This window comes from Durotheca rogersii (assembly GCF_024521655.1).
Source record: "Durotheca rogersii strain YMJ 92031201 chromosome Unknown GGS23scaffold_6, whole genome shotgun sequence".
Classification (NCBI taxonomy): Eukaryota; Fungi; Ascomycota; class Sordariomycetes; order Xylariales; family Xylariaceae; genus Durotheca; species Durotheca rogersii.
Genome location: NW_026251237.1, coordinates 1,462,880 through 1,488,681, shown reverse-complemented (window position 1 = coordinate 1,488,681; position 25,802 = coordinate 1,462,880). Strand labels below are relative to the sequence as shown.

The 25,802-nt window shown below is 57.7% G+C and overlaps 7 protein-coding genes across 7 annotated transcripts; 6 read left to right on the top strand and 1 right to left on the bottom strand.

The window, feature by feature from the left end:
- Positions 1 to 1,095: 1,095 nt before the first annotated feature.
- GGS23DRAFT_619486 (uncharacterized protein) lies at positions 1,096 to 2,384 on the top strand (the record flags this gene model as incomplete). Its single annotated transcript, XM_051521013.1, has 2 exons — positions 1,096 to 1,862; positions 2,045 to 2,384. Exons 1-2 carry the CDS (start codon positions 1,306 to 1,308, stop codon positions 2,382 to 2,384), a joined length of 897 nt encoding a protein of 298 aa, XP_051373543.1. The 5' UTR covers positions 1,096 to 1,305.
- A 2,020-nt stretch (positions 2,385 to 4,404) lies between these two features.
- Positions 4,405 to 5,421, top strand: GGS23DRAFT_595525 (DnaJ-domain-containing protein; the record flags this gene model as incomplete). The annotated part of the gene is made up of 2 exons (XM_051518328.1): positions 4,405 to 4,563; positions 4,642 to 5,421. 2 exons carry the CDS (start codon positions 4,405 to 4,407, stop codon positions 5,419 to 5,421), a joined length of 939 nt encoding a protein of 312 aa, XP_051373542.1.
- Positions 5,422 to 8,091: 2,670 nt separating this feature from the next.
- On the bottom strand, positions 8,092 to 9,760 carry GGS23DRAFT_595524 (NIF-domain-containing protein; the record flags this gene model as incomplete). The annotated part of the gene is made up of 3 exons (XM_051518327.1): positions 8,092 to 8,403; positions 8,467 to 8,616; positions 8,687 to 9,760. 3 exons carry the CDS (start codon positions 9,758 to 9,760, stop codon positions 8,092 to 8,094), a joined length of 1,536 nt encoding a protein of 511 aa, XP_051373541.1.
- A 5,026-nt stretch (positions 9,761 to 14,786) lies between these two features.
- GGS23DRAFT_465502 (ABC transporter transmembrane region 2-domain-containing protein) lies at positions 14,787 to 17,638 on the top strand. Its single transcript, XM_051514163.1, has 3 exons — positions 14,787 to 15,560; positions 15,621 to 17,130; positions 17,188 to 17,638. Exons 1-3 carry the CDS (start codon positions 14,931 to 14,933, stop codon positions 17,493 to 17,495), a joined length of 2,448 nt encoding a protein of 815 aa, XP_051373540.1. The 5' UTR covers positions 14,787 to 14,930; the 3' UTR covers positions 17,496 to 17,638.
- Positions 17,639 to 18,321: 683 nt separating this feature from the next.
- Positions 18,322 to 18,909, top strand: GGS23DRAFT_595522 (uncharacterized protein; the record flags this gene model as incomplete). The annotated part of the gene is made up of 2 exons (XM_051518326.1): positions 18,322 to 18,643; positions 18,734 to 18,909. 2 exons carry the CDS (start codon positions 18,322 to 18,324, stop codon positions 18,907 to 18,909), a joined length of 498 nt encoding a protein of 165 aa, XP_051373539.1.
- Positions 18,910 to 20,521: 1,612 nt separating this feature from the next.
- Positions 20,522 to 22,468, top strand: GGS23DRAFT_595521 (amino acid transporter; the record flags this gene model as incomplete). The annotated part of the gene is made up of 5 exons (XM_051518325.1): positions 20,522 to 20,717; positions 20,828 to 20,910; positions 20,975 to 21,392; positions 21,490 to 22,188; positions 22,242 to 22,468. 5 exons carry the CDS (start codon positions 20,522 to 20,524, stop codon positions 22,466 to 22,468), a joined length of 1,623 nt encoding a protein of 540 aa, XP_051373538.1.
- Positions 22,469 to 23,415: 947 nt separating this feature from the next.
- Positions 23,416 to 25,525, top strand: GGS23DRAFT_465246 (carbohydrate-binding module family 1). Its single transcript, XM_051514161.1, has 4 exons — positions 23,416 to 23,724; positions 23,812 to 24,266; positions 24,343 to 24,802; positions 24,906 to 25,525. The coding sequence occupies exons 1-4, from the start codon at positions 23,562 to 23,564 to the stop codon at positions 25,112 to 25,114; spliced, it is 1,287 nt and encodes a 428-aa protein (XP_051373537.1). The 5' UTR covers positions 23,416 to 23,561; the 3' UTR covers positions 25,115 to 25,525.
- The last annotated feature ends 277 nt before the right edge of the window (positions 25,526 to 25,802 follow it).

Here is a 25,802-nt window from a genome sequence, read left to right as displayed (position 1 = left end):
TCTCTCTGATTCTTGATATTTCCATCACATTCCCCATCGAGCTCCTCGTCCAGTTCTCCCGATCTAACACCAATAAAAGTTTCCCTTAAGCCGAATATCGACGATACTCATTCTGATATCAGTTAGTGCTGCCACTCTTACCATAGCCAGGCCTCTTGAGTGATTCGCAATTTGAAATCTTCTCTACCTACAGGCTCAGCAAGTCTACTATAAAGAGAGACCCTTGACTTCTCAAATTCCGTTCCTTTCACTTACCGCCCCTAATCAAAATTCCTCACAAGAGACAAATTCATGCTTTTTCTAGGATCAGCTTAAGCAGCCCCTATTCCCGAGACTCTGGTAAGAGATAACCGTCCACAGCTTGCCCCTTTCAGCTCTCATTAACCAAGCGACGTCAGTAATTGATTCAAGCATCACCCATCAAGCAGCCATATCCTCACGACATCACTCACATTCATTTGTTATCGATTGTTGGTGCTCCATTTGCCTAAAGATCAGCATTCAAAAGTGAACAATCTCCAGTCCAATTTCTGCATAGTTGTTTGCTGTAAGTTTCCCACACTGTGCCTCCTGATATGTTGCTTGTGCCCAGGCCTGGTCTCCCGGTAGGCACCGACCAGTCCTGCTATTTGTTAGGTGCCAATCTCTACGATCTTGATCTTGCTAGCAACACCTTCTTTTCTATTTCTAATATACCGTTTCTGCTTTCTGCCACAAACCATCCCTACCAAACCCTTACTTATTACACATATCTACTCAAACACGCCCGGACCGTATACAGCTTCCCTCTTCTCCTTGTGGAAGCTACTTTCATCGCTATTGCCTCGATTCCCCTGACCCCCAGCATCCTGTCTCGATCCAATTCGAAACTCCCTATCGACGGGCACGATGCATGGGGTGTTTATCCCTATGTTCAGGTGCAAAACCAGCTGTTCGACTGATCGAGAGGCCCTGGCCATATACCATACACACAGTGGTTCCCATGGAGGAGCTCCATGAACCACCATCTCAGCATTTTCATCACAGCAACCGCCGACCACTCGGCATATGCATGACAGCAACGTGTTGTTGACTCTGATCCTTTCCCATGGAATAAACCAATCCCATCAACCCCAGAACATTGCAACTGCACTCCTGCGAGAAACAAGAGGGCAAGTGGGATACGCAACATACCTCCGATCGTGGTTTCGCATGCTACTACCCTCATATAACAACAGTTCCCATCAACCTTGTCCTCACAACGCCATTTCTCTCACACATCGGCACATCAATCTTCATCTCCGCTGACGAGTGATCCAAGCCATCATGATATCTACACGCCAAATCACCGACGGCCGCAACGAAATAGCCTGGGCCCAGGCCATCAGCGAGCCACCGGCCACAAATACCCCCGAAGTCCTATCGGCGGACGAGGAAGAGCGGCAGCCGACAAGCGGCGCGTCGACGGTGAGCTCGGGAAGCTCGGAAGGGGCCAGCAGCGAGGCGGACAGCAAGGACGACAGCGACGAGCCTCCGCCCCGCCCGAGCGCGAGCGAGGAGAGCGACCGGCCCGAGCGCGGCGCCTACGCCTACGCCTGCGGGGAGGTCTCGCCGGAGGACCTGGCGAGCCCGGAGACGTTCCGCAACGAGCTCGTCGAGGTGCGGGCGTCGCCGCTGGGCGGCAACGGCGTGTTCGCGCGGCGGGCGCTGCGCCGCGGCGAGCTCGTCCTCGCCGAGCGCCCCGTCTTCCGCGCCAGCCCCAACTCCCTCTACCGCCAGCTCGACGGCCTCGCGCCCGACGTGCGCGCCGCGTACGACCGCATGGTCGGGCACCGGCCCAGCCGCGGCGTCGACAGGCGCCAGGCCATATTCATGACGAACAGGTGCGGTTCCTCTTCTACCTGCGTCTTTGCTTTTTTCCCACTCGCGTTTCCTTTACGTCATGCTACGTCATGCTTCTCCTTTTTTTTTTTCTTTGTCTTTCCATCGTTCACCCCATCTCCATCTCACCAACACGCGACGATACACAATCCTGATCTCCTGCTAACGTCGCCGCGCTCTCCAGCTTCGTCGTAGGTACCCAATCCTACGTGTACCTCGTCGCGGCGCGGTTCAACCACGCCTGCGCGCCGGCGAGGTCGGTCGACTACCGGCCCGTCCCCGCCTCCGCGTCCCCGCCCGGCGGCAGGGTGCTGGAGTTCCGCATGGCGCGGGACGTGGAGGCGGGCGCGGAGCTGACCATCTCGTACGGCCTCCTGACGCCGCGCAACCTCTACGTCCGGTGGGGGTTCCGCTGCGCGTGCGGCGCCTGCCAGCCGCTCGCCGACGAGGAGGTGGCCCAGATCGACAGCCTCCGGGACGGAAACGGCGACGACGACGACGACGATAGCAGCGAGAGCTGGTAAGCGCGCTGGCCGCGCTAGAGAAAAAGGGGGGGAGGGGGAGTAGTGAGAGAAGGGGACGGGGAGGGGAGAGAGGTCTCGTCCGATGCATGGGACGACCACATCAGCTACCCTTCCCTCCACCCACTGGCGGAAATATTACTAAAGTCATCAAGCCTCTTGCAACACCGAATTTGCTTCGCTTTATCGCCACACATGAAGAGCGCGTATCCATTTCTAGTCCTAAATATCACTATTGACTGATCACCACACCACTAATTCCTACCCTACGTACCTACCTCACCTCGTCTCTCCATCGCAGCCTCTTATCTCTACATCTGTACGCTCCTCGGTCCCCACCGACTCCGGAACGAGCCCCGTGTGCTCACCCTCCATCTCGTCGCCTCGCTGTCCGCCGACGGGCTACGGGCTTGCGTCTTCACGGCGATGGCCAAGAGGGACCTCAGATGCCCATGGGTGGCGCTGGCGAGGACAGATGGGAGGGAGTACCGGAACGCATCACGATGCGGGAAACAGGCGGCGCTTGTGCAGCGAGGAGATGCCACGCACACGTACCTACATGCGGAGGTGAAGTAGCGATGCCGTGCCAGTGCTTATTTAGCGGGAGGAGAGCGAGCGGAAGTCTGATGTGGTGGTGGCCGGAATTGCCAGCGTTTTGTGTTTTAGCTGTCTATCACAGCTCTACACAGTAACACCCTTCGGCGGCGTATTTTCTGAGCGTAAAGACGAACCTAAGTGTAAACGTTTGCAAATAGCTATAACCCTCTGGAGGTTCGGTATTATCTAATGCCTCCTCGGACAAAGAAGATGATTACGCGATGGGTAGGCGAAGACCTCAGGCGCCCAGGCACCTTTATACCTAAGTAAACACTAGGTACCAAGGTACCTAGAGCATGGCGGTTCTTTCTTTCTTACGTAACCCTAGGTGGCCTGCCTCCTCGACTTATTGTGCTAGTAGTACCAAGACAGGCTCGGTCACGTGGCAGCGCGTTTCACGCTATTGGCCCCCCCCGGCAGGGCCTGGCACCTCCGTGACCGACCCCGGCCTGGGTCAGGCAACCTGTGCGACAGCAGTAAGGCAGAAGAGAACTGTAGGGCAGGTTGTAGAGTTGGGCTTCTTTCTGCGCTGGTACCCCACGAGGCATGCGGTTCTGGCAAGTTTCTGGCCTCGTCTTGTTCCTGTCTTTCTCCGTCTCTGCAGACAAAGTAAGCCTACCTAAGGCTCTGCCTTTGCCCGCTGTGTTAAACAGCGCCGGCCTTTGCCTGGCCCGCCTCCGGCTGCGGGTGCCTGAGGCTGCGATACGCCCGCGCTGCAGGTACATGGCACGGTGGAAGTACCCGGGTAGGCTAGATCAGGTACCTTGCCGCACTCGACGAGGCGGGAGGTACTTGGGGTTGACTCCGAATCAACCTTAGGTACCCTAATGCGATAGGCTGGGAAGGAGGCGAGAACCAACAGGTACCCAGCCCCGGACGGCAGATCAGGTATGCGGCGAACCTGGCTGGTATGTGGAAGATACACGGCGCGGCGGTCGGCCCGGGGTATGCGGTACCTCCCTCCTATTCACAAGGTTCGCTCGTCGACACGTAACTGCCCTCCTAAGGTTTGCCTGAGGAGGAGGAGGAGCACCTCCTAGTTCTCACCGCCCTGCCGCCCTCTTCTTATCGTTCATACCGCTGGCCCGTCTCTCCCCTCCTCTCCTCTCCTCTCCTCTCTCTTCTGCCTCCAGTTATTCAATAGACCCGATCCACTCCTTCGCCCAGTCCAGTCTCTTCATCCTGCTTTCTCCTCTCCAGCCTTCGTGGGTCGACGCCTGCTTCGAGACTTGCTGCATCTGTCTTGGGTATCTGCACATCTGCTCTCCCGCAGGGCGTCTCCAACCCTCCCCGCCGTCTCTATCCTCCGTCCGCCACCCATAAGGCGGCCCGCTACGGCGCCCGTGCCCTCCTTCGAACAGGGTTGAAGCTGTTATACCCGTCCATCCATACCCGTCCACCCACCCGCCATCGCCGAGAGGACGGCATGGCGACAGCTACCCATCTCAACCATTATCGCACCCTCGAGGTGGACCGTGCTGCCAGCCAGCAGGAACTCACGGCCTCGTACCGACGCCTGGCTCTCATCCACCACCCGGACAAGAACCCAGACAACCTCCAGGAAGCGACCGTCAAATTTCAACAGGTATATGCGGCCCGGTCGCTCCCCAGCCGTATGCCCCCGCCCCCCAAAGCTCAACTGACTGATCTTCGCCCGCTCTAGATCCAGCAGGCCTACGATACCCTGTCTGACCCAGTTGAACGTTCCCGATATGATGCCCGGGCCTGTCGAGGCTCCGATGATGCATTCCCACCGGCGTCCCAGCAACCCGGGTACGATTTCTTCGACGTCGCGCGGTTCTATTACTGGCAGGACCTTTTCTCAAACCTTGAACATAACTTTTATCCCTTTCCGGATGAGCAGGTCAGTTTTGCCTTTGGGTGTAGCTATGGCTGTGGCCAGAGCGGTTTCGGCCGCCGGGAACAAGCTGCTAGAAAGGAGGCAGAGACTGCGCGAGAGGTGAGAGAAAGGGAAGAAGCTGCACAAAAGAAGGCAAGGGCAGATGCTAGGAAGGCTGAGGAGGAGGCCAAGGCACAAGAGAGAGCCAAGAGGCAGAAGAGAGAGCAGTTGGAGCAAGAGGCGTACTGGGATGCAGCGAATGCCCTGACCAGAGAGGAACGTGTCGCGGCCTGCCTGCATTCCGAGTTCTGCATCAAGACGACTCAGCGCCAGAAGTTCAAGTGCAGCGTGTGCCGCGTGAGGAGAGGGCTGATCTCCTTTGAGTGTCCCTACTGCTCGCTCCTCATCTGCCAGCAATGCGTGGGCCAATTTGCACAACGCCGTGCGGTAGCTCTGCGGAAGCAGAAGCGGGGGCCGGATCCCGACTCGGAGCCGGCTACCGATGCTGCGAAAGGTCAGTCGGCTAAGGGCGGAGCAAGCACTAAGAAGGCCCGGCCGAACGGCAAGCCCAAGGGCGCTCAAGGTCGGCCGAAGGAGACGTAGGACCGTGATTCCGCTCCACCGCTCTTGCGCTCCAGCTGCAATAAGCCGGGCCGCTTCTGCAGGGACTGCCGATTCCGCCACAACGGCCGCCAGGGTCATCAGGGCGATACCGGTAATGTCAACGGCAACAGATGGGCCCACGTCTGCCACAATCCACGACCACCAAAGACGGGTTAGTACCTCGACCAGAGGGGTCCCTGAAATGGACCAGAGAAGAGGCAGGTAGGGGCGTTCCACCGAAGGGGCGGGATGAAAGAAACGGCGAGAAACGAAATAGGGGTTAGTGTGGGGGAGGGGAGGGGGGAGATTTTGGAGTTTCTGCGTAGTGAAGATGGTGGTGTAAGATACCACCAGGAAGGGGGGAAGAGATTCGGAGATACCTCGCGTGCTCGACATGCTTGGAGACTGGAGGATGACACAGGGACCTTGCGAAGAGCGCCTCTCTTTTACCGTTCCCCCCCCCCCTCTCTCCCTCTTCTCGCCTGTTTGCCTTCTTGGACGCGGGAAAGTTTGGGTGCTTACAGGCGCGGACGTAACCCAGATCCGCACGCTAGCTCTCTGCCGTAAGAAAATTGATTTTTTTTCTCTTCTTCATTTCTCACCGCGGTCTGTCGTTTACTCCTGGCCTCCGAAACCCGCTTCCTCGGCGAACATCCCTCGCGGCCGTCGTCGTCATCACCGTCTAGCGGGGTGCGGGGGTGCGACGCAGAGGTGGCCCTACTCGGTTGCCGCAGAGCCTAACCCCTGGCGCTGGCATCGCGGCGACGTTGCCGCTCGGGGGCTGCCGGAGGTAAGATATATATAAGCAGGTAAGCAAGTAGGTAACATAGATAAACGGGACGCGCGGGAGGGGCCTTGCGCAGGTCCCGCAAGAGAGAGGGAGAGGGAGAGGAGGGAGAGAGACTTGCCTGCTCTGGCTCTGGCTCTGGCTCTGGCTCTGCTGCCGCGGGCCGGGCCAAGCCAAACCTGGCTGACCGCCTGCGCCCCCCCCCCCCTTCCCCTTCTCCCCTCCCCCTTCCCCTTCTCCCCTCCCCCTTCCCCTTCTCCCCTCCCCCCCGGCTGGCCCCTGGTCCCGGTCGTGCTGCCCGTGCATATATATGTGCGTATACGCACCATACCACTTATAGATTTGCCTGTCTTCTTCGACGCCCGCATACGCACATGTGCACGCCCACATACATACATACATACTAGTACATACATACACGAATAAGAGGGAGGGAGGAGGGGGAACACGGGAAACAGGGAAAAAGCAAACAGGAAAACTACAAAAGGAAAAAAAAAGAAAAAAGAGGAAAAAGAAAAAAAAAGAGAGGGTGGGGGGGGGGGGAAGCTTACAGGCGCAGAACCGAACGCGGGCTTGGGGCTGTTCTGCGCGCCTCAGACTTGGTCGGCGTGGCGCCGAGAGGAGGGGAGGGGATAGGCGTTAGGGTGGGTAGGTAAATTACCTACCTAACTAACAGACGGTTACAAGTACTCGGTATCAACACGAGATACAATCTAAGCGGAGAGAGGTCGCGGGAATATCACGAGATATAACAGAGACGGAGACGGACGGGGACGGGCACACACACACAGAGAGAGAGAGAGAGAGCGTCCGGCAGAAGTATAGGCGTAGTCGAGACTGGTCTTCTATTGCGAGGGGTTCCGCGGATATATACTCTATGATATATATACCACATACCTCTCCACATATATATATATAGAGGGAGATGGATATATTTCAAATTGGGAATCTGTGTCAGTTAGGAGTTTTGTCGTTCGTCGGCCTCTCCCCCCCATAGAAGCGGGGGCCGAGCGCCTCCAGTCCCATCTTCTTCCTTTCTCGTCTTCTTCCCTCTCTCGAGTCCCGTGTACGAGGGCCCCTTTCCCCCTTCAGGTCAGACCTCCTCCTCCTCCTTCTCCTCGGTGCGCAGACCCGGGTTCACCTAGCTTTGCTCGGAAATTCCTCGCGCGTGGAGACGGCGTGGATCGCGGAAGAAGAAGAAAAAAAGTGAAGAAAGAATTTGCGAACCCTCGAGTGATGCCGTTCCGTTCACCGAACGCTAAGTAAAACCCGCTCCCGCCGTCGTCCCCTCTCCTTCCTTCGATTTTGTAATTTTCAACCCCCGAAATACAGCCTGCTAGCAGACCTAGCTCCCCCCCCCCCCTCACACTCGCTTAGTGTGCGGCGTGAAAGATTTAGACAAAAGAAACAAAAAAAAAGGACTGGGAATCGATTTGGCGACGGCGGTGGTAGGGCCGGCAGGTTCGGCCCGAGAGAATTGCACGTCGTTAGAAACCCTCCTTTCTACCGCGTGTCGGGAGAAGACGATACCCCCCGCGCGCTTACTATAATTCCCCCTCCCCTCCTTTCCCTGAAATGAGGTTGCGACAAGCCGTTGTAGCTCTCGGCTCGCCTATCCTACTATGGCAACCTCCTCCTGTGAATACGAGAGAGTGCTTAGGCACTCGGATCAGAACTCGGGGTGGGCCATCGAGGACCGGAGGAGACACGAAGGAAAGAAGGGATCGCAGAAATTGTGGCAACTTGACCCGGCATATAAAATTAAACAGTACATATACACCAAAAGTCGAAGTGGTCGTCACCAACGCCCGCCGCTATGATGGCAAATGTATCGGGTCAAGTTCCGTTTCGAGAAAAAAAAAAGCATATTAATTTGAGAAGCTTCAAAGAGTGACATCGAGAACCAGGCTGACGTCCTGGACATTAGGTCCGGCCAGGTCTTCGAGAACGGGTATCAAGTCTAATAATTCGTTGTCGTGCGCATCCGAGAACCAACTACTAATCGGCACGGCGTGCTGCGGGTGGAAGATGTACGAGGTGGGAGAATTGTCGATAATTATCGTATCCTTGAGGTCCCTGCCGACCTGGGACAGATCCTTGACGTAGTTGCCCTGGTGATTATAGCAGCTCTCGCGGAATAACCGATGGTGGACGACGTTGTGGATATCGAGTTGGTCGAGCAACGGATCGCCATACTGTTTGCACACCTGTCAGCATACAAAACGTCCGATGCGGCGATGCACGCAGAGTGCACGTACCTTGGAGACCGATGCTGTGAAAACCACTACTTCGTAAAGCTCACCGACCCGCTTCATGAACTGATCGACACCAGGCCGCTTGATGACATAGACATTGTGATAGTTGCCCTCGATCTCGACGGGTATCGTGAAGTCGGCTTGATGCAGGATCTGGCCATCAAAATTAGCGCTTCCGTCACCGCCCGGCAGAAGAATTCCACGTATATCGCGCGTGGCCTACCTTGAAAGAACTGTGCACCAAGGTCTCGTCTAAATCGAGCACGAGACACTTCCTGCCCTTGAGATGAGGCTCGATGGGGGGTAGCAGAAACTTTGGTTGACCTTGTTCCACGTCCGCCGATGCGTCGTCGTGCACTATTGGGTCTGGGCTCACAATCGGTATCGGTCCTGGTCCTGGCGGTGGGGGCGGAGGGACTGGTTTCGGGTACTGGTCGTCGCCTGCCGGACCTGTCTGCTTGGCGTGTTCGCTTGTAGCTTGCTCCGTATCCGCCATCTCGACATCCCCATCGACATCACTGGGGGAAGGAACTTCGACGGGAGCCACCTCCGCCTCATGATCCTCGGCGACCGGAGGGTTGACCGTGATGCTGGGGCCGGGCACACCGACTAGGGTGGTCTGCTTTGATTCGCTCTCGCGGTCGCCAACCGTCGACTGATCCTGAGTCGTCGAACCGGAAACTCGCTTCGTCGACTTGGGGGTGTCTTGAGCCGCCGCCGTGCCTGGCTGGGGTAGCGGCTCCTTCTCCTTTTCGTATAGCTGCGTCTTGCTGCCGCTGTTCTGCTCCGAGGGTGTTATCGTTCGTCGGCTAGAGGTCAGCGGCCGTTGGGGGATCTTGTCGAGCTTGTGAGACGGGAGTGGATCTTCACCACCATCGAGGTTGTTAGCATGATTGGGGACAACACAGCAGCCAAGAAGCGACAGTAGCCCGCCCTTCTTCCGTCGATGGGGAGCCCCAGCCGGAGAATTTGGCTGCGACATGCTCGGTGTAGTGGGAGGATTCGTGGCAGCGCCGGAGTGATTGCTGGATGCACTGCCATTTCGACGGCGGCCAAGCATACTGTGCTTTGACTCCTTGGACCGACTACCAATACTATCTCTCGGATCCTCCGCGGTGGTGCCGCTCAGGCCCGTTGTTGCTGACGACGGTTGTATTTTTTGGGAGGATGACCTTGACGGGACATTAAGCAGACCGCGAGTTTTCCTCGGACTAGACCCATCCGCGTGCGCACTTATCCCCTTTTCCCTCAGACCTTCGTGCTCTACCTGCGCTCTCTCATCGGCGCCCCTGGACATTTTCAACGGCTCGGCTTCGAAGCTCGGGAGTTGCTAAGAATGGTATGCTATGCTCCTCGAAGCTGTCGTTAGACAAAGACGCATTTGGTTGGGATGCCACGCTAATAATAGCACAACAAGTAGAAGACGATTGAAATACCGCGGGCGAGACCGATGTATTGTTTGCCAGACTGGACAATAGAGATTCCATACAGTGAACAACAGTCTGACTGGCGCGAGTCGGCAATCATAAGCTGAAAATAAGAGGCACTCTCCGTCCGATTGAAGGGGGAAAAAAAAAAATTAGAACAGCGGATGGGTAAAAGGGCGTGCTCTCGGACCAGAACGAAACTGAGTGACGACGATTTGAGGGGCCTTTCGTATCCTTGGGCTTGTCGGACAGAAATGATGGAAATTATCGCTCACCTGAGTATCCAGCGTCTCGTCGACGTTAAAAGAGATAACTACCCAACCCCCTGACGCAGCAATTGGCCGCCTAAAACGGCCTTAGTCGGTTCCTGGGCCGTGTCCGCGGCTGCGACCACAACCAGAAGGGGAAGACTGGTGCGGCTGAGCCGTAGTGCAGGTAGAAGCCCTCGTCGCAGATAGCCACAAGGCGAGCGATGGGACGAAGAGAGTAGGAGAAGAGAAGGGGAGACGACGAAGAGAGGGAAGGGGAGTGAGGAAATGAACAGAGATGACGGATGCGACGAGGAATATCAGCAGGCGCGCCGTGGAGTAGAGCCGTGGAGAGGGAGGACTGGAGGCTTATTGTGATAATTCCGGGGGGGGGGGGGGGGGGGATGAGGAGTGGGTCGAGGGCCGCTTGGGACTTTGCGAATTCGAGTAGCGAACGGGCGAGCGAACGGGAGGTGCTAAACGATCTGGACCGACTGAAAGCAGAGCACAGATGGTGAGGCTCGAACGGGTTACGGATTCTGCGAAGGGCGGGTATCGTATCTCGAGATCAAATAGCAGGTACCAAATCCGAAGTGGTGAATGGCCTACCAAATGCCCCCCAAAAAATATGGCGACGAGAACCCGGGGTCAAGGCATTCAGTCAGTAGGACAGCAGGTGGTGGGCAGGCAATAAACGGCAGGCTCATTAGTAAAAAAAAAAAAAAAAAAAAATAATAAAATAAAAAACGGGGGGGGGGGGGAGAGAGGAAGGGAGAAAAGAAGGTAAGGATGGCACAGGCTGTCGGAGGAGAACAGCAGCGTAGTAAGGTAGATGGGACAGGGTAGACTGGGTTGGACTGGACAGGGTAGGTGAAAAAGGAAGAAAGAAGAACAGAGAGCGAGCGAGGGCTACCCTGACTCTCGCTATCTCGCTGTCTCTCTCTCTCGCTATCTTCTCTCTTTCTCTCTGCCTCTGCGTGTGTGTGTGTGTGGTGTGTGTGTTGTGTGTGCGCAGAGTATGTGTGTGCGATCCCGCCTGGTCCAGTGTCTTGCTTCGCGGAGGCTGATGAAGAAAGTCTGGAATCGCAAGCGAAATGATTTCCGCAGAGGACCTTGGGACCGACGACAATTGGGGGAGGAGGAGGGAAGGGAAGGGCACGGAGCAATTTGGCCAGGGCAGGGGGGGTATGTGCAGGGTGGGAGGGCGTGGGCAGGGTATACACGGGCGGCGGCGCAGGGAGCAGGAGAGCAGAAAAGCCGCTAGCGCACACACTGGTGAAGGATGGCGACAGGGGGGGGAGGCAGTACGTATATATTGTACCGCTACGACGGGGCACGAGGTGCATGTTAGGGCCCGGCCAGGTACCCAGCACAGGTTCGGGGCGCCCATGTGTACTTCCAACCTGGCGGGGGAGAATACCTGCGCCGCCTGCTGCTGCTACTGCAATCTTGCCTGTCCCCCTTTTTACCCACACCCTCCCCCCCCCCCTCCGGAGCTGATTGTTCGCTCCTAGTCGTCCGCCCCGCTGCCTGGGTGGCAGCAGTCACCTTCGCAGGCTGGTCCTGGTTGGGCGCTACGGCCTGGTCCAATCCCGTGGCGGGCGACCACTAAGATTGCCCATTTCCATCGCTGGGCTGCCTGTGCCGGGCCACCCTGGTGATTACAGTACCTCGGTAGGCTGGTATCGTCATGTACTATACCTGCCCTCTGTTCCCCGACCTACGTGCCTCGACATACCGCACGTCCGCTGCATCAGGTACCTTCAATGCGCTTTTCAAGAGTTGGGAGGTACCTATCTCAGGTAGTACCTAAGGTATAGTAGGTAGTACCCAGGGCACAGCATCCAACGTCGGAATCAATACCTAGGTACCTTTTATAGGTACGGGTACCACCTAACCTAACCTACCTCTGTATCTATCCAACACATCATACACGACCCCTAGCCTACCTCTACCTGTAGGTGGCGCGCCGACTATACCTATGAATGACGACACGAGATATCTGTACGATGTACCTATTACCTACCTCCTACTAGGTACCTCCTCCTAGGTATAGGTACCTAGGTATTTGCCTGCCTCTCCAAGGCCCGTAGCTGGCATCGGTACACCATAGCTCGGTCCCCTATGGGCAGAATTCCGTACAGCCGGCACTGAGACAACCGAACGTTGATCAGCAATGCAACCTCTGCATGGCTGCATCCGTTAAGACGAGTACGGGGGGGCCTGTACGGGTTGCTAACAGGCCGCGTCCTGCTTTGGTGCTGCATGCAAACCACGCCCCGTCGCGGCCCACCTGGGCCTGGAGCTGTTGGCTCAGGTACATCCATGGCAGATACAGGTACCTTAGGTACCTAAACTACTTACCTTAGGTACCTAAGGTACCTACCTACCTCCTGTGCACAGATATGGATCGTACCTGGGCTAGTACCAGCACGCCTACGTACCTCTACATTACCTCTACCTAAAAGAGCTATCGATGCTCCCCCCCCACCTCCATTTGATTGACAGAAAATGCTCCCCCCCTCGTCCTAGCCACCTTTGCAATTTCATGTGTACCTAACTCTCTTCTTCCCTTCCTCGTCATATCCCATCCTCATGGATCCCGCCCATCTGTGATCCTGTCCACCTGTCCGTCTACATATATATCACGTAGGCATTCATCCCGTCCCGATCCCACCACCGCCCTGACTGCGTGCTGGCGCGCGGGTTTGTTTCCCACGAGAGCATAGGCCGTCGCTAGTTCCGGCGCCCGGGCTGCGTTCCGTATACCGTCCATCTCCTGCCTCGCTCCAACCCGCTGCCGCCAGCGTTACCAGTGATTCGCATCAGGCCTGCAGACACATGCGTACGCTATCACAAGTCCAGATCTCAATTTGGAGAACCGCCGGACCCAAACCATCGAAATACACATGCCCTGCACTATACCCATACCGGTTGCATGTATGTACGTACGGGCGTCTCCACCAGGTTGGCACATCCGGCCATCTCTCTATGCGCGTCGTGCCCATACTTACATATGTACGCCCGTCTCCTCCCTCCTGTCTCCTACCCAGTTAGGCAAGTAAGACGCCTCGGGTACTATTTCTGTCCGTCCTGGGCTTCCTTCGTCCAACCTCTTCGTAGACACGCGGCACAAACAACACCGGGCACCAGCGTCGCCACCGCCGTGCAAACACTGGTAGGCAACGCTGTCACGGCGAAAAGATTCCAGATTCCAGACACGGCCAGAAGGCGGAGGGCCCTCGCTTGCGCTGCATGCTGCACGACCCTTCTGATCGCCCACCACGTCCGGGCCAGTGGTGTAGGTGCGTCGGCTTAGCTCCGTCTCACAGCACCCCTACCTACGTGTACGGCATAGAGGCGGTAAGTGGCTCGAGCCCGGGTTCGAGCCCGGGTCGTATGAAAGCGCCCTGTCTCTTTTCTCAGATCGACACGACGCCGGTGGCGCAACTCGACCGACATGACATATTCAATGCGTCCGCGTCGAGGGCAGAGACTGTCAAGGTAGATTGAGCTGGGTGTAACATCTTGGTTCCGACCGGTGATTGGACGCGTTGGCGCCCGTCACAGTGATGGCTGAGCCATAGGCCACCGCCATCCACCCGCCTACATGGGACGTGAGCCGGTCTTGGGCCGCTCGGAAGTCTAGGACCCTCCGGTGAGTGGCCAGAATGGGAGTCGACGTTATGCGAATCGGGTATACATATATCTACCACCATGCCCTCGTACGGAAAGGGGAATTCCACGGGCGTCGGCCCCTTCACACACAGCTACCCGCGATTGGCTTCGACGTCTCGATTTCTCTGCTGTCTCTGCTAGCTTCGGACCGGCGGCTACGACCCTTCCAGTCGGGACGTGTGGAAAGGGCCAGTTGCTGTCATCGGATCTATCGTCGGATCACGAGCCGCCCGTGTACTTGCTGACCGTCAGTCGCCTTATGCAACGGCTTCGGTGATTCATTCCTCGACCTCCCCGATCTGCAAAGTTGTCCATGTGTTTCCCCAGACTTTTCCGTGACCAGGCCGGCTCGTAGGGTGGGATAAATTGGAGTCTCAGTCCTCCTCCTCCGTGCCTAATGCACGTTCGTGCTGATGCTGAGCGGTACGTACCTACCTAACCTAGCACAACCTTATGAGTAGAGGTAGGTAGGTACACAGCAGTACGCAGAATGCCTACCTAAGCTACACCCTGCCTGAGGTACCTGCTGAGGTACCCGACTGCTAAGCCACATCGAATGGCGGATCGTGGGGAATGCTAGCGTCACGTGGCTAAGGCCTCTTTAGGCTTGATCATCCTGCAAAGTGGCGAGCTACATGGTACCTCGCGTCGTCTATTGGTCTTAGGTAAGCCCCTGGCCCCAGCGGGCGGACGAAGGGTGACATAGGGGGCAGGTGTATGTACGTGTACATAGACAGGTATTTAATGCGTAGCAGTACCTATTACTTGGGCAAAGCACACGGCCTCCCACCGTCGACTTAGTAAGGCTGAGGTATCGGGGACACATCCATCCTCAACCTCGGGCCATCACATGCCTCAAAGCTCAATTCCCAGCCCGCCACCAGTGACGGAGTTACGAATACCTGCTCCGAGTCCTCCTCTCCTTTCTTCTTCTCGATCACCCCCATGTTCGTAACATCAACCGGTATAGCCCTGCGTATTCGATAGACACCCTCGTAACATCCTATTCGCGTCGCATGGCGTGGGAGAGAGCTCGATAATAGCAAACGACTTGTGGCCGATGGCACGCGCGGGCGACTGATTTCGTGCCAGCCCTCCTCGATGTCGCCTCGCGATGGCGGCGCAATCCACCCTCCGTCACTCGGCATCCGAGGATGTCCTCGCGGCGTTCCTCGATAAATACACGAACCTGATCCGAGATCGGCTGCGAAGAACGTCGCGACGCACCAGGCTGCTCGCTACTCTCGCTCTCGCCACGTCCATCATACTCAGCGCTGAGGGTGCTCGGAGATGGTGGAGCCGGAGACGGCGGGAGAGGGAGCAAGGCCGCAAGCTCCTGCGCACAAATTCGTGGTTGTTCAACAAGGATGGCTCGCGGACGATTTACGTACCGTACAAGGACGGGACGTCCAAGGTGGTCATCCACCGGACGAAGCCCCTAACCTTCGAGGCGCACCGTCGACTCTTCTTAAACCCGCCCAAGGTCTCGGGGCTGGGCGACGGCACCGTCCCTTCGGCGCAGACCAAACCGGGGCTGAATCTGGCCTTCCTACACCAGTTCCTAAGCTTGATGAGCATCATGATCCCGCGGTGGACCAGCAAAGAGGCGGGGTTGTTGGTCAGCCACGGCGCGTTTCTCCTGCTCCGCACCTATCTCTCTTTGGTGGTTGCGCGTCTGGACGGCGAGATCGTCCGCGACTTGGTTGCCGGCAACGGAAAGCAATTTCTCTGGGGTATCGTTAAGGTATCTGAGTCTACCCGTCGTGTGCCCAGCTGTTGGCCGATTGCTAATACTCTGCTGTAGTGGTGCGGGCTCGGTGGCTTTGCCTCGTATACCAATGCCATGATCAAGTTCCTAGAGTCCAAGGTATCCATAGCATTCCGAACTCGGCTGACGCGATACATCCACGACTTATACCTCAACGACAATCTGAATTATTACAAGCTATCCAACTTGGACGGCGGCGTGGGGCAAGGAGCCGATCAGTTCATCACCCAAGATCTCACCCTCTTCTGCGCCTCTGCTGCGAATCTCTACTCCTCGCTAGGGAAGCCTTTTGTCGACCTCTGCGTCTTCAACTTTCAGCTGTATCGCTCCCTTGGCCCCCTAGCTCTGACCGGTCTTATGAGCAACTACTTCCTGACAGCGAGTATTCTACGACGGATGTCGCCGCCTTTCGGGAAGCTCAAGGCAGTCGAGGGTCGCAAGGAGGGAGATTTCAGGAGTCTGCATGCCCGCTTGATCGCGAATGCCGAAGAAGTTGCCTTCTACGGCGGCGCCGAGATGGAAAAGACGTTCCTGAATAGAGAGTTCAAATCGCTCAAGACTTGGATGGAGAGCATCTACCTGCTCAAAATTCGGTATAATATTCTCGAGGACTTCATCTTGAAATATAGCTGGAGTGCATACGGCTACCTCCTGTCTTCCCTGCCGGTGTTCCTCCCGGCATGGGGCGGCTTGGGAGGCGCGATGGAGATGCTCGAGGGCGCCGAGAAAGGCGGGCGGGAGCGGAACCGCATGAAGGACTTCATCACGAACAAACGGCTCATGCTCTCGCTCGCAGACGCCGGAGGGCGCATGATGTACTCTATCAAGGACCTTTCCGAGCTAGCCGGTTACACGAGTCGCGTCTACACTCTCATCGCAACTCTGCATCGCGTCCACGCCAACGCCTACTTCCCGCAGCCGAGCGGCAACGAGCTATATTCCCTATCCGATGTTCAGGGCACCATCCAAAAAGGCTTTGACGGTGTGCGATTCGAGAACGTGCCTGTCGTCGCGCCTGGGCTGTGGCCCCAGGGCGGTGAGGAACTATTAGATTCGCTGTCCCTCGTCGTCCGGCGAGGGGAACATCTACTGATATCTGGCCCGAATGGCGTTGGCAAAAGCGCTATCTCGAGGGTACTCGCCGGGCTCTGGCCAGTTTACCGCGGCTTGGTGAGCCGGCCCAAGTCGATCGGCGAGGACGGAATCATGTTCCTTCCCCAGCGCCCGTACTTGAGCGTCGGTACTTTGCGTGACCAGGTTATCTATCCAGACGGGGAGCTCGATATGCGGCTCAAGCGTAAAAGCGAAGATGAGCTCAGGCGGGTGCTCGACGCTGCCAAGCTAGGGTACTTACCAGACCGCGAAGGCGGCTGGGACACTCGGAAGGAATGGAAAGACGTCCTAAGCGGCGGCGAGAAGCAGAGGATCGGCATTGCCCGCCTACTGTACCACGAACCCCAATACGCAGTCATCGACGAAGGCACGAGCGCAGTCTCGACCGACGTCGAGGGCCTGCTGTACGAGACGTGCAAGGAGAGGGGCATCAGTAAGTCGGAGCTGCGCCTTATTCGGTCCGGTCCACCAGCTAACCTAGGGAAACCAGCCCTGATCACGATTTCGACGCGAGCCTCCCTGAAGAAGTACCACACCTTCAACCTGATCCTCGGGATGGGGGAGAGCGGCGACGAGTGGGAGTTTGAGCGGATCGGGACGGAGCGGGAGAAGATGCAGGTCGAGCGGGAGCTCCACGAGCTCCACGAGCGGCTGTCGCAGGTGGAGGAGTGGAAGCGGCGCCGCGAGGAGATCGAGAAAGAGCTCGCCCAGGTCTGGGTCGAGGGCGATGCCTCGTTGGATCCGCCCCCCTACGTTGACAACGCTGACGACGCCGAACCCGAGGCCGAGAAGAGTTAAGGCGCGGTCTAGGGGATGGCCGCCCCGCGCCGAGGCCCGCCGCCTGGCCTCCTTATACGATTACGATGTACGAGATGCTCTGGGGTGAGCCGAGGCCGACGCAGCGTAGTATATTAGAACACTTTCCACCGTCGTAGAACCTTTAGAGCGGTAATTCAATGCTCACTTTCTTACGTAGCGACTCCACACATGGCAATACAGCAAGGCATTACCCAGGCGTTTTATAGCGCTTATGCCTAAGACTATGTGTTGTCCCGCTGGCTGACAGGTATGAATATCTCTCTGCATGGTCTCGTTCGTAGTTGGTGAGCTCCTATTAGGAAGTGGATGCCACGTCTGGCACAAAACCTACCCGACTGGAGAATATGATAGGGCGGGGGTTTTTTTTTTCATATGGCTCTATCCGTGTAGGCCTGGGTGGGATCTCCCAGCGCGTTCAGCTCTTTCAGCCTTGCAAGGCAGACATAGCCCAATCCACAGTGAGGCCGCCTGGGTAAAGCAGCACTGCTCAAGAATGAGAGTAGGCCGTCTCATAGCTTTCGTCACGATGCCTTCTCAGTCCGTCTGCATTAGTCAGGCCCCGTCTTCTGTGCACTGCCTAGCTCTCGAGAGGATCGGGAACGAGTCACTTTGGCCAATACCTACACCGTCTACTTTACGTACCATCATGTATTAACTTCATTCCTACCCGCCACACACCCTCACTTTCTCTCTCTCTCTCGTTAACCAGCAACTACGCGCCCATTACAGCCATCAAAACTCCCGCTAGGTCAGGAGTTGGCCGCACCTCCTCCCCAGCTTCGACTGCCTCCGCGATCGTAACATTATGGCGACTAGACGCCGTCGTCTTGAGAAATCCCTCCACAGAAAAATCGAATATGATGATGAATTGCCCCCGTATGCGCCAAGGGACCCGGGGTACAGAATCAATCCGGCATGGGATGTCCCAGAGCTGGTACCCGACGAAGATCCGCCTTGCACCCACTGGGCCGAGAGCGAGTGCCGGTTAACCCTCAGGCCTCGGCAGTGCTGCTCCTGCATAGACAAGCGGCCGGAGACAGAGTCGGGCCTATACCCTATGTACGTCGACGGCGAGGGCTGGGTAGAGAGAGCGGCGAGGTGGAAATATTATTGCTCCGGCTGCCACGGTGCGTCTACCCCCCCCCCCCCCCCCCCCAAAAAAAAAAGAGACCCACGAACCCCGTGGTGGTGCGCGCGTGCCGTCTGACTCGCGACAGATTATTTCCAAGCGGCGGGAGCGCCGAATGCCCTCCCGGACAGACGTGCCGAGCAACAGAAGCCCGGCAAGGCCGTAGAGTCGGGAGACGAAGAGACGGACTGGAATGGCTGCGGCCTCGGACGCTGGATCCTGAAGTATCTGCGAGGGTGCAAAGGAACAGACGGCCGGCATTGAGTCGCTTCGCCAGTCGATCGGCTACGGTGACATTCGCTATTCCCGGTGGCACCGCATGTCTCAACCCGGTTCCATGGCAGAAAGAGGTGGTGACATGCGCACAACGCACAACGCACAACCCCCCTTTACCTCCTCACCACCGTACTACCCTACCTCATATGTTGCATCTGTGCCTTTACTTCGTCTTAATGGAACCGTTGTCCTGGCGCTTCCCTGACGACAAGTACTGGGCCACCCCCTTCGCGCTGGCCCAGCCTGGACACTTTCGAATCGACGTCTGGCTTCACGACTCAACTGAAGAGCATTTAGCGCCTGTTGGGTAGCGATATTGAACTTTAACGCTCCAGCAAAGACGTGGCTATGTATGCCATTCTTGCGCAGATTCAATACCCGTCTTAAACCCGGTAGAGATTCATTACGTGGTGTCGGGACTTCCAGAGACGCTAAGGGGGCTTTAGCGTTGAGTTGTTATCAGACTTGAGGGGACTGGCCATAAGTTGTGTGCCCGATTATATATACCTATGGTGTGTGTGTGTGTGTGTGTGTGTGTCCCGTCCGTCTATACCAAGGAACAAGAGTTGGTGAACCATTCCCGCCAGCCACCCACGGGACTCAGGAACACGGCAACTGGCAATCCCATCGCATCTGGCGAGCTGTCGAAATGCAGCATGCTTGAGTAGCGAGACGACGGAGCACACATGCCGAAGAACTCCGCCCGGCCATCCAACACGCCATATCAGCACAATGATGACCTACAATCGCGAGCTCTGCCTCCGGCCCAGGGCGTCCCTTTATCGCAAACTCCTTACTCATACTCTTTACTCAAAGCACCTCGGCCGGAGCCCCCGATAAGCGACGGCTCGACCAACGGTCGCGCGCGACCGGCTCGCCCTATCAAAAGCGCGAGGAAAACCCTCCCCTGTCCCATGTCGCGGCAACGCAACGCCCCCCCCCCTCCCTGCCGTGCTTCGTCGTGTTCCCGGGAATCTCGACCAAACTGCCCGCCCGCGGACGGCGAGAGATAACAATTCGCGGCCTGGCGCGGGCAGATCCTGCAACGCGCGACGGACCGCATGCGCACACACGTGTGGAGATTCGCCCGCTTATCCTATCTGACTCGTCGCTTTCCGGTTCACGGCATGAGTTGGTGGCAGGGGGGAAAGGGGGAGGGGAGGGGGGATCGTCGCGCGCAGCATGCGTCTGTCTGCTGACGGGCGCGGGCAGCACGGGCGTATCACGGCCGCTACACGAGGATCTTATCGGTTCGGGTGACAGGCCTTCCTGGCTGGCTTCGTCTGAAGCATGATGAAACGTTCATCCGTACGTGGGCGCCTCCGCGTTGCTTGCATTGTTCCTATCAGTTCCCTCGATGCTGCTGCTGCTGCTGCTGTCGCCTTATAGCTGCTTGCGCCTGACTCGCGATATATCAGCCCCTTAGACGCACCGGCGTATATATTCTAGGCGCAAGGTATACCTACGTGTAGAGACAGGAGAGAAATTGCTGCCTCGCTACCCGTTATTGTTATATCGGACCTGCGAAGATAACCCCCTCCCTCCCCCTTTCCCCTCTCCTGCTGACGCGGAAGTCCTGTGTACCTCTCGAGGTGTCAGCATGGCGACAAGCATCCCCGCCGCCGACGAGGAGAAGAAGTCAGAGCTCGGGGGCTTCGACAACGAGACCATTGCTGCCGTTGATCAAGGCGTTCTGGTCAATGCCGCCGGCTACAAGGACCAGCTAAAGCGCCAGTACGGCCTGCTCGGAATCGTTGGCATCGCTCTCACGGTCGACAACGCCTGGGCAGCGCTGGGTTCGTCGATATCCGTCTCTATCCGTAAGATGCCCCCTTTCTCTCTCTCGTAACCTCGTAGCCGTGCGGCCGCGTGACGTCAAGTTCGCTCACTCCTCAACCGTTGGTAGTGAATGGGGGTCCTCCGGGGCTGATATACGGCCTTATCGTCGCTTTCTTCTGGTACACCTTCATTGGTCTGAGCCTAGCCGAGGTACGCGCGACCCTCTACCGAGCTGAGAGCTCGAGCGCGCTCGCCGATTGCTCACCCGCGTTAGCTTGCCTCGTCGGTGCCCACGGCCGGCGGCGTCTACCACTGGGCGACGATCGCGGCCGGCCCGAACTGGGGCCGCGCCGTCGGCTTCTTCGCGGGCTGGATCAACTTCTACGGCTGGATGTTCGACCTCGCCTCGCTGCTGCAGATCACGGCCAACATCCTCGTGCAGATGTACGCGACCTGGCACCAGGGCACCTACGCGCCGCACCCCTGGCACGTCTACGTCACGTACGTGATAGTCCTGTGGCTTTCGGCCGCCTTCGTCGTCTTCGCGAACAAGCTCATCCCGTACACCCAGGACTGCGGCATGTTCTTCGTCGTCGTCGGCGGCATCGTGACGATCGTCGTCATCTCGGCGATGCAGCCGAGCACCCACGCCAGTAACCACTTCGTATGGGGTTCCTTCGAGGAAAATAACTGTCAGTATATATCTGGAGCTGTCTCTGATCCCACGGGGCACACCATCCCTGGCCTTGGACCGTCCGAGACATCTGCTGACCGCAGGCGTTTCTTTAGTGACGGGATGGCAGGGCGGCGTCGCGTTTCTCCTAGGCGTGCTGAATGGCGCGTTCACCATCGGCACCCCTGATGCTATCACCCACATAGCAGAGGAGCTACCGCAGCCGCGGAAAGACCTTCCGCGGGCTATCGGACTCCAGATCGGGCTGGGTTTCATCTACGCCTTCGCCTTCGCCATCGCCATAGGCTATGCTATCACGGACCTCTCCGAACTGCAAGGCGGCATTAACACCTACCCTCTTGCGGTTATATATCAGCAGGCAACCGGGAGTTCGGGCGCGACCTTTGGTCTCCTCTTCATCTTGTTTCTCACCAGCATGTGCTGCTGCGTCGGAACTATACTGACTAACTCCCGCACGTATTGGGCGTTGGCGCGGGACAACGCCGTGCCATTCTCGAGCATCTTCGGTCGAGTCAACGAAGGGCTCAGCTGTCCCATCTACGCTACCTTGTTTGTCTCGGTAATCGCCACGGGGCTGGGCGCGATTCCACTCGGGAACACGAGTGCTTTCTTAGCTCTCACGGGCTCCTTCATCGTCCTCACAACGGTGTCCTACGCGATACCCTTTGCCGCGAACATGTTGACCGGCCGGAAGTACTTCCCTGCGGGGCCTTTTCATCTCGGGAAATTCGGCAACTCGCTAAACCTGGTGGCTGTCTTGCTTATAGTCGTGTTCGACATTTTCTTCTGCTTCCGTACGTCGCAGCACTCTCTTCATAAGAACCCACTGCTGATTTTGCCGCTGTAGCGTACGAGATCCCCACGAGCGTCGAGGCGATGAACTACAACAGTGTGATCCTTGTTGGCACCATCGCCATGTCGTCGTTATGGTGGCTACTACATGCCACTCGCCATTACCCAGGGCCAAAGGTGATGAAACTATACATCCATAACGACGCGGTTCCGTCAGATGATGCTGGAGTCGTCGACAAGAGCCATACGCCGACCGAGCCCGGAAGCGACCCTGCCACGTAAAAGCTCGCAAGGAAATGGAAAGAAGAGTCAATCTAAGAAGAAGTTGCGTGTACGGATGCAGACTTAAATTCCGATCCTTTCATGTTGCTGCTTAGACTTTTACGAAGCCATTATAGCTGAATTACTGGATAATACACGGAGCCGTCTACAGAACCACCATCGAGGCCATAATAAGCCAAGACCAAATAGAAGGAATGTCTAATGAAAATATTCCGAACCCCTGAAAACGTGCTCTAGAGAATACGACGTCCAAGCCCCATTTGTCGCCAGCGTCCCACGTGAAGACCCGTGTTCGCGGATGTTCGGTGTTCCCCGTGCCGCTCTACCAAGACATCGCTTACCGTAAATAGAGCGCCCCGACAGGCCTCACTGCTAGGGTGCGGATCTATATGCTCCCAACGGGAAATCTCGGAGGGCTTCGCGCCGACTTCAACATTTCCGAATCGGGGCGAAGCGCCGGCGAGCCTCCTCTGTCTGCGCATGTTTCCGGCGAGATGAACACCACGTTGTTTCATGCTATCTGGTATCGCGTTTCCCTGGCCTTGTATAGATGGCGGGCGCTACGAGGATTTGGGGAGCTTGATAGAACCCAACCCAACGCTCCCTCGCATTGTAACAGAAGAAATAGGGAAAAAGGAGCACGACAAAGCCCCCCATATCCCCATCTCCCAGCCTACAGGTACCCTACATGCAGTTTATCCCCACAGCGCGTCGTTCAGCCCGCTGTGTGGAGAGCTTATGGGATGAGATGGTGGTGTGTGATCTCGCGATCTGTCGTTGCATTGCTTCCGCAAGGGCGGATTCTAGCCCAGGCCCCGTATGGATGATTGGAGGGCCACCAATGGCATCAAGACCACCCTGCCCCGAATGTGACAATGGAGCCCGACGATCCGTCTTGAGCGGTCCTTGCTCGTGGTGCCTCGGCGGAGCCCTAGGGGGCATTTCGCATCGGGAGCTTCCATAAAAAGACGAACAGCATCGGACTCGAGCCGCCCGCCCATGCTAGCTCTCTGCGTCTGCGCTTCCTACTTCCGGCGATAAGTCTATCGTCGCCAACTTCTCGCAGCTAGACCACCAACCAGCGGTAGCCGAGATGAAGTATTCTAGAGCCGCGCTGCTCTCCCTCGCTGGCCCGGCTGCGGCCCAGGTGCAGGGTTGGGGGCAATGCGGCGGCCAGGGCTACTCGGGGGAAACGGCCTGCGTGTCGGGCTTCGTCTGCCAGTACTCGAACCAGTGGTATTCGCAGTGCGTGCCGGGTATGATGACCCCTTTCCCCGCCCCCTATCCCTATACAGCTGCAAAGAGGGTCGAGGGGGGGCAACACGATGCTAACGCGGACCCAGGGACCGCGGCGACCACCGCCGCGCCGCCGCCGCCGACGACGACTACGGCAGCCGTGCCTAGCAGCACGCGCACCAGCGCATCTCCGGGGGCGACGGGCTTCGCGAAGACGGACGGGCTGCAGTTCAACATCGACGGGGAGACGGGGTACTTCGCGGGCACCAACAGCTACTGGATCAGCTTCCTGACGAACAACGCCGACGTCGACAAGACGCTCGACGAGCTGGCGCGCGCCGGCCACAAGATCCTGCGCATCTGGGGCTTCAACGACGTCACGTCGCCGCCCGGCAGCGGCACCGTCTACTTCCAGCACCTGTCCGCCGGCGGCTCCACCATCAACACCGGCCCGAACGGCCTCCAGCGCCTCGACTACGTCGTCTCCTCCGCCGAGAAGCGCGGCATCAAGCTCATCATCAACTTCGTGAACAACTGGAGCGACTACGGGGGCATTCCGGCCGTGAGTTTCCCCCCCCCATGGTAGCAGCGTTAGTTGCGACACGAACGCCAGGTGGCTAACTCGTGGTTATGCGTAGTACGTGGCGGCGTTCGGCGGGACGCAGAAGACGTGGTACACGAACAGCGCGGCGCAGGCGCAGTACCGGGCGTACGTCGAGGCGGTGGTGTCGCGGTACGCGGGGTCGGCGGCGGTGTTCGCGTGGGAGCTGGCGAACGAGCCGCGCTGCAACGGGTGCGAGACGGGGGTGCTGACGCGGTGGGCGGCCGAGACGTCGGCGTACGTCAAGAGCCTCGACCCGGCGCACCTGGTGACGCTCGGCGACGAAGGCTTCGGCCTCGCCGGCGACGGCAGCTACCCCTACCAGTTCGCCGAGGGCGTCGACTTCGCCGCCAACCTCGCCATCGACACCCTCGACTTCGCCACCTTCCACCTCTACCCCAGCCACTGGGGCACTTCCTACGACTGGGGCAACGCCTGGATCCAGGCCCACGGCCGGGCCTGCGCCGCCGCCGGCAAGCCCTGCCTCTTCGAGGAATGTGAGTAGACCTACCTACCTTACTCCCCCTGGCATTCCCTTCTGTTAGACTCGAGAGTTCCCGCGCCCCGGCTGACGTTCGCGACTGCTACCCGCCGCTGCAGACGGCTCCGAGACCGACCACTGCGGCATCGAGAGCAAGTGGCAGGCGACGGCGCTCGCGACCGAGGGCGTCGCCGCCGACCTGTTCTGGCAGCTCGGCACGACGCTCAGCACCGGCCAGACGCACAACGACGGCTTCACCATCTACACCGGCTCCTCCGACTGGACCTGCCTCGTCACTAACCACATCGCCAACATCGCTAGTAGGTAGGTCCCGCGCGGCCTCCGGCGGCCGTTGGCGCTTTTGGCTTGCCGTTCTCCGGTCGTAGACAGGAGGTGCATGGTCCGCGGCGAGAGGGGACCGGGAGGACTGTTGTATACATAGGTAGCCAGATAATGGATGCTGCGCTGTGTCAAGCAGCCATGCTTTGCGAGTATAGAGCGTGAAGTGAGGTAGACTCGAAATTCGTGCGTGAAAAGTAACCGTCCGATCTACCCCTGAATGCCTAACTGAACTGAACTGACTTGCACGCATTGGTTCTTATTCCTACATAGGTAATTACATTCCACCCATGACACGGCATCAGCTAACAACAAACATCTTTGTATACCATCGAGTCTGCGTATATGCATCGGCCATTGTTATATACGATGTGCAAACCTATATGTTTTTAGATTCCAGGTTTATGCGTCGCGTTGTTCTGCCCCTAGACAGAACCGCACTTCGAGGGATATCGTGCAGCCGACGCCATTTGCCAGGAAATCTGAAAATTAAGCCAACCAAACATGCCCCCGGTAGCACCCGTATCCCCCTCAACCATTTCTCATCTACAATGCCGTATGCGTAACCGAATCGTGTGTAGATGCGTCGCCAATCGCCGGTCGGGCCGGCGCGGTAGGGCGGTGCCCGAGCCTCTGTATAAACTTGAAGGCGGTCCGGTTCTCGAGGCGGCGAGCCT

What these genes read in the sequence shown, in the direction of transcription:
- GGS23DRAFT_465502 (XM_051514163.1), top strand. Translation starts at nt 14,931, where the DNA reads ATGGCGGCGCAATCCACCCTCCGTCACTCGGCATCCGAGGATGTCCTC. An exon ending in TTCTCTGGGGTATCGTTAAG is followed by an intron (nt 15,561 to 15,620) that starts GTATCTGAGTCT and finishes ACTCTGCTGTAG; the next exon opens with TGGTGCGGGCTCGGTGGCTT. An exon ending in GTGCAAGGAGAGGGGCATCA is followed by an intron (nt 17,131 to 17,187) that starts GTAAGTCGGAGC and finishes TAGGGAAACCAG; the next exon opens with CCCTGATCACGATTTCGACG.
- GGS23DRAFT_465246 (XM_051514161.1), top strand. Translation starts at nt 23,562, where the DNA reads ATGAAGTATTCTAGAGCCGCGCTGCTCTCCCTCGCTGGCCCGGCTGCG. An exon ending in GTATTCGCAGTGCGTGCCGG is followed by an intron (nt 23,725 to 23,811) that starts GTATGATGACCC and finishes ACGCGGACCCAG; the next exon opens with GGACCGCGGCGACCACCGCC. An exon ending in ACTACGGGGGCATTCCGGCC is followed by an intron (nt 24,267 to 24,342) that starts GTGAGTTTCCCC and finishes GGTTATGCGTAG; the next exon opens with TACGTGGCGGCGTTCGGCGG.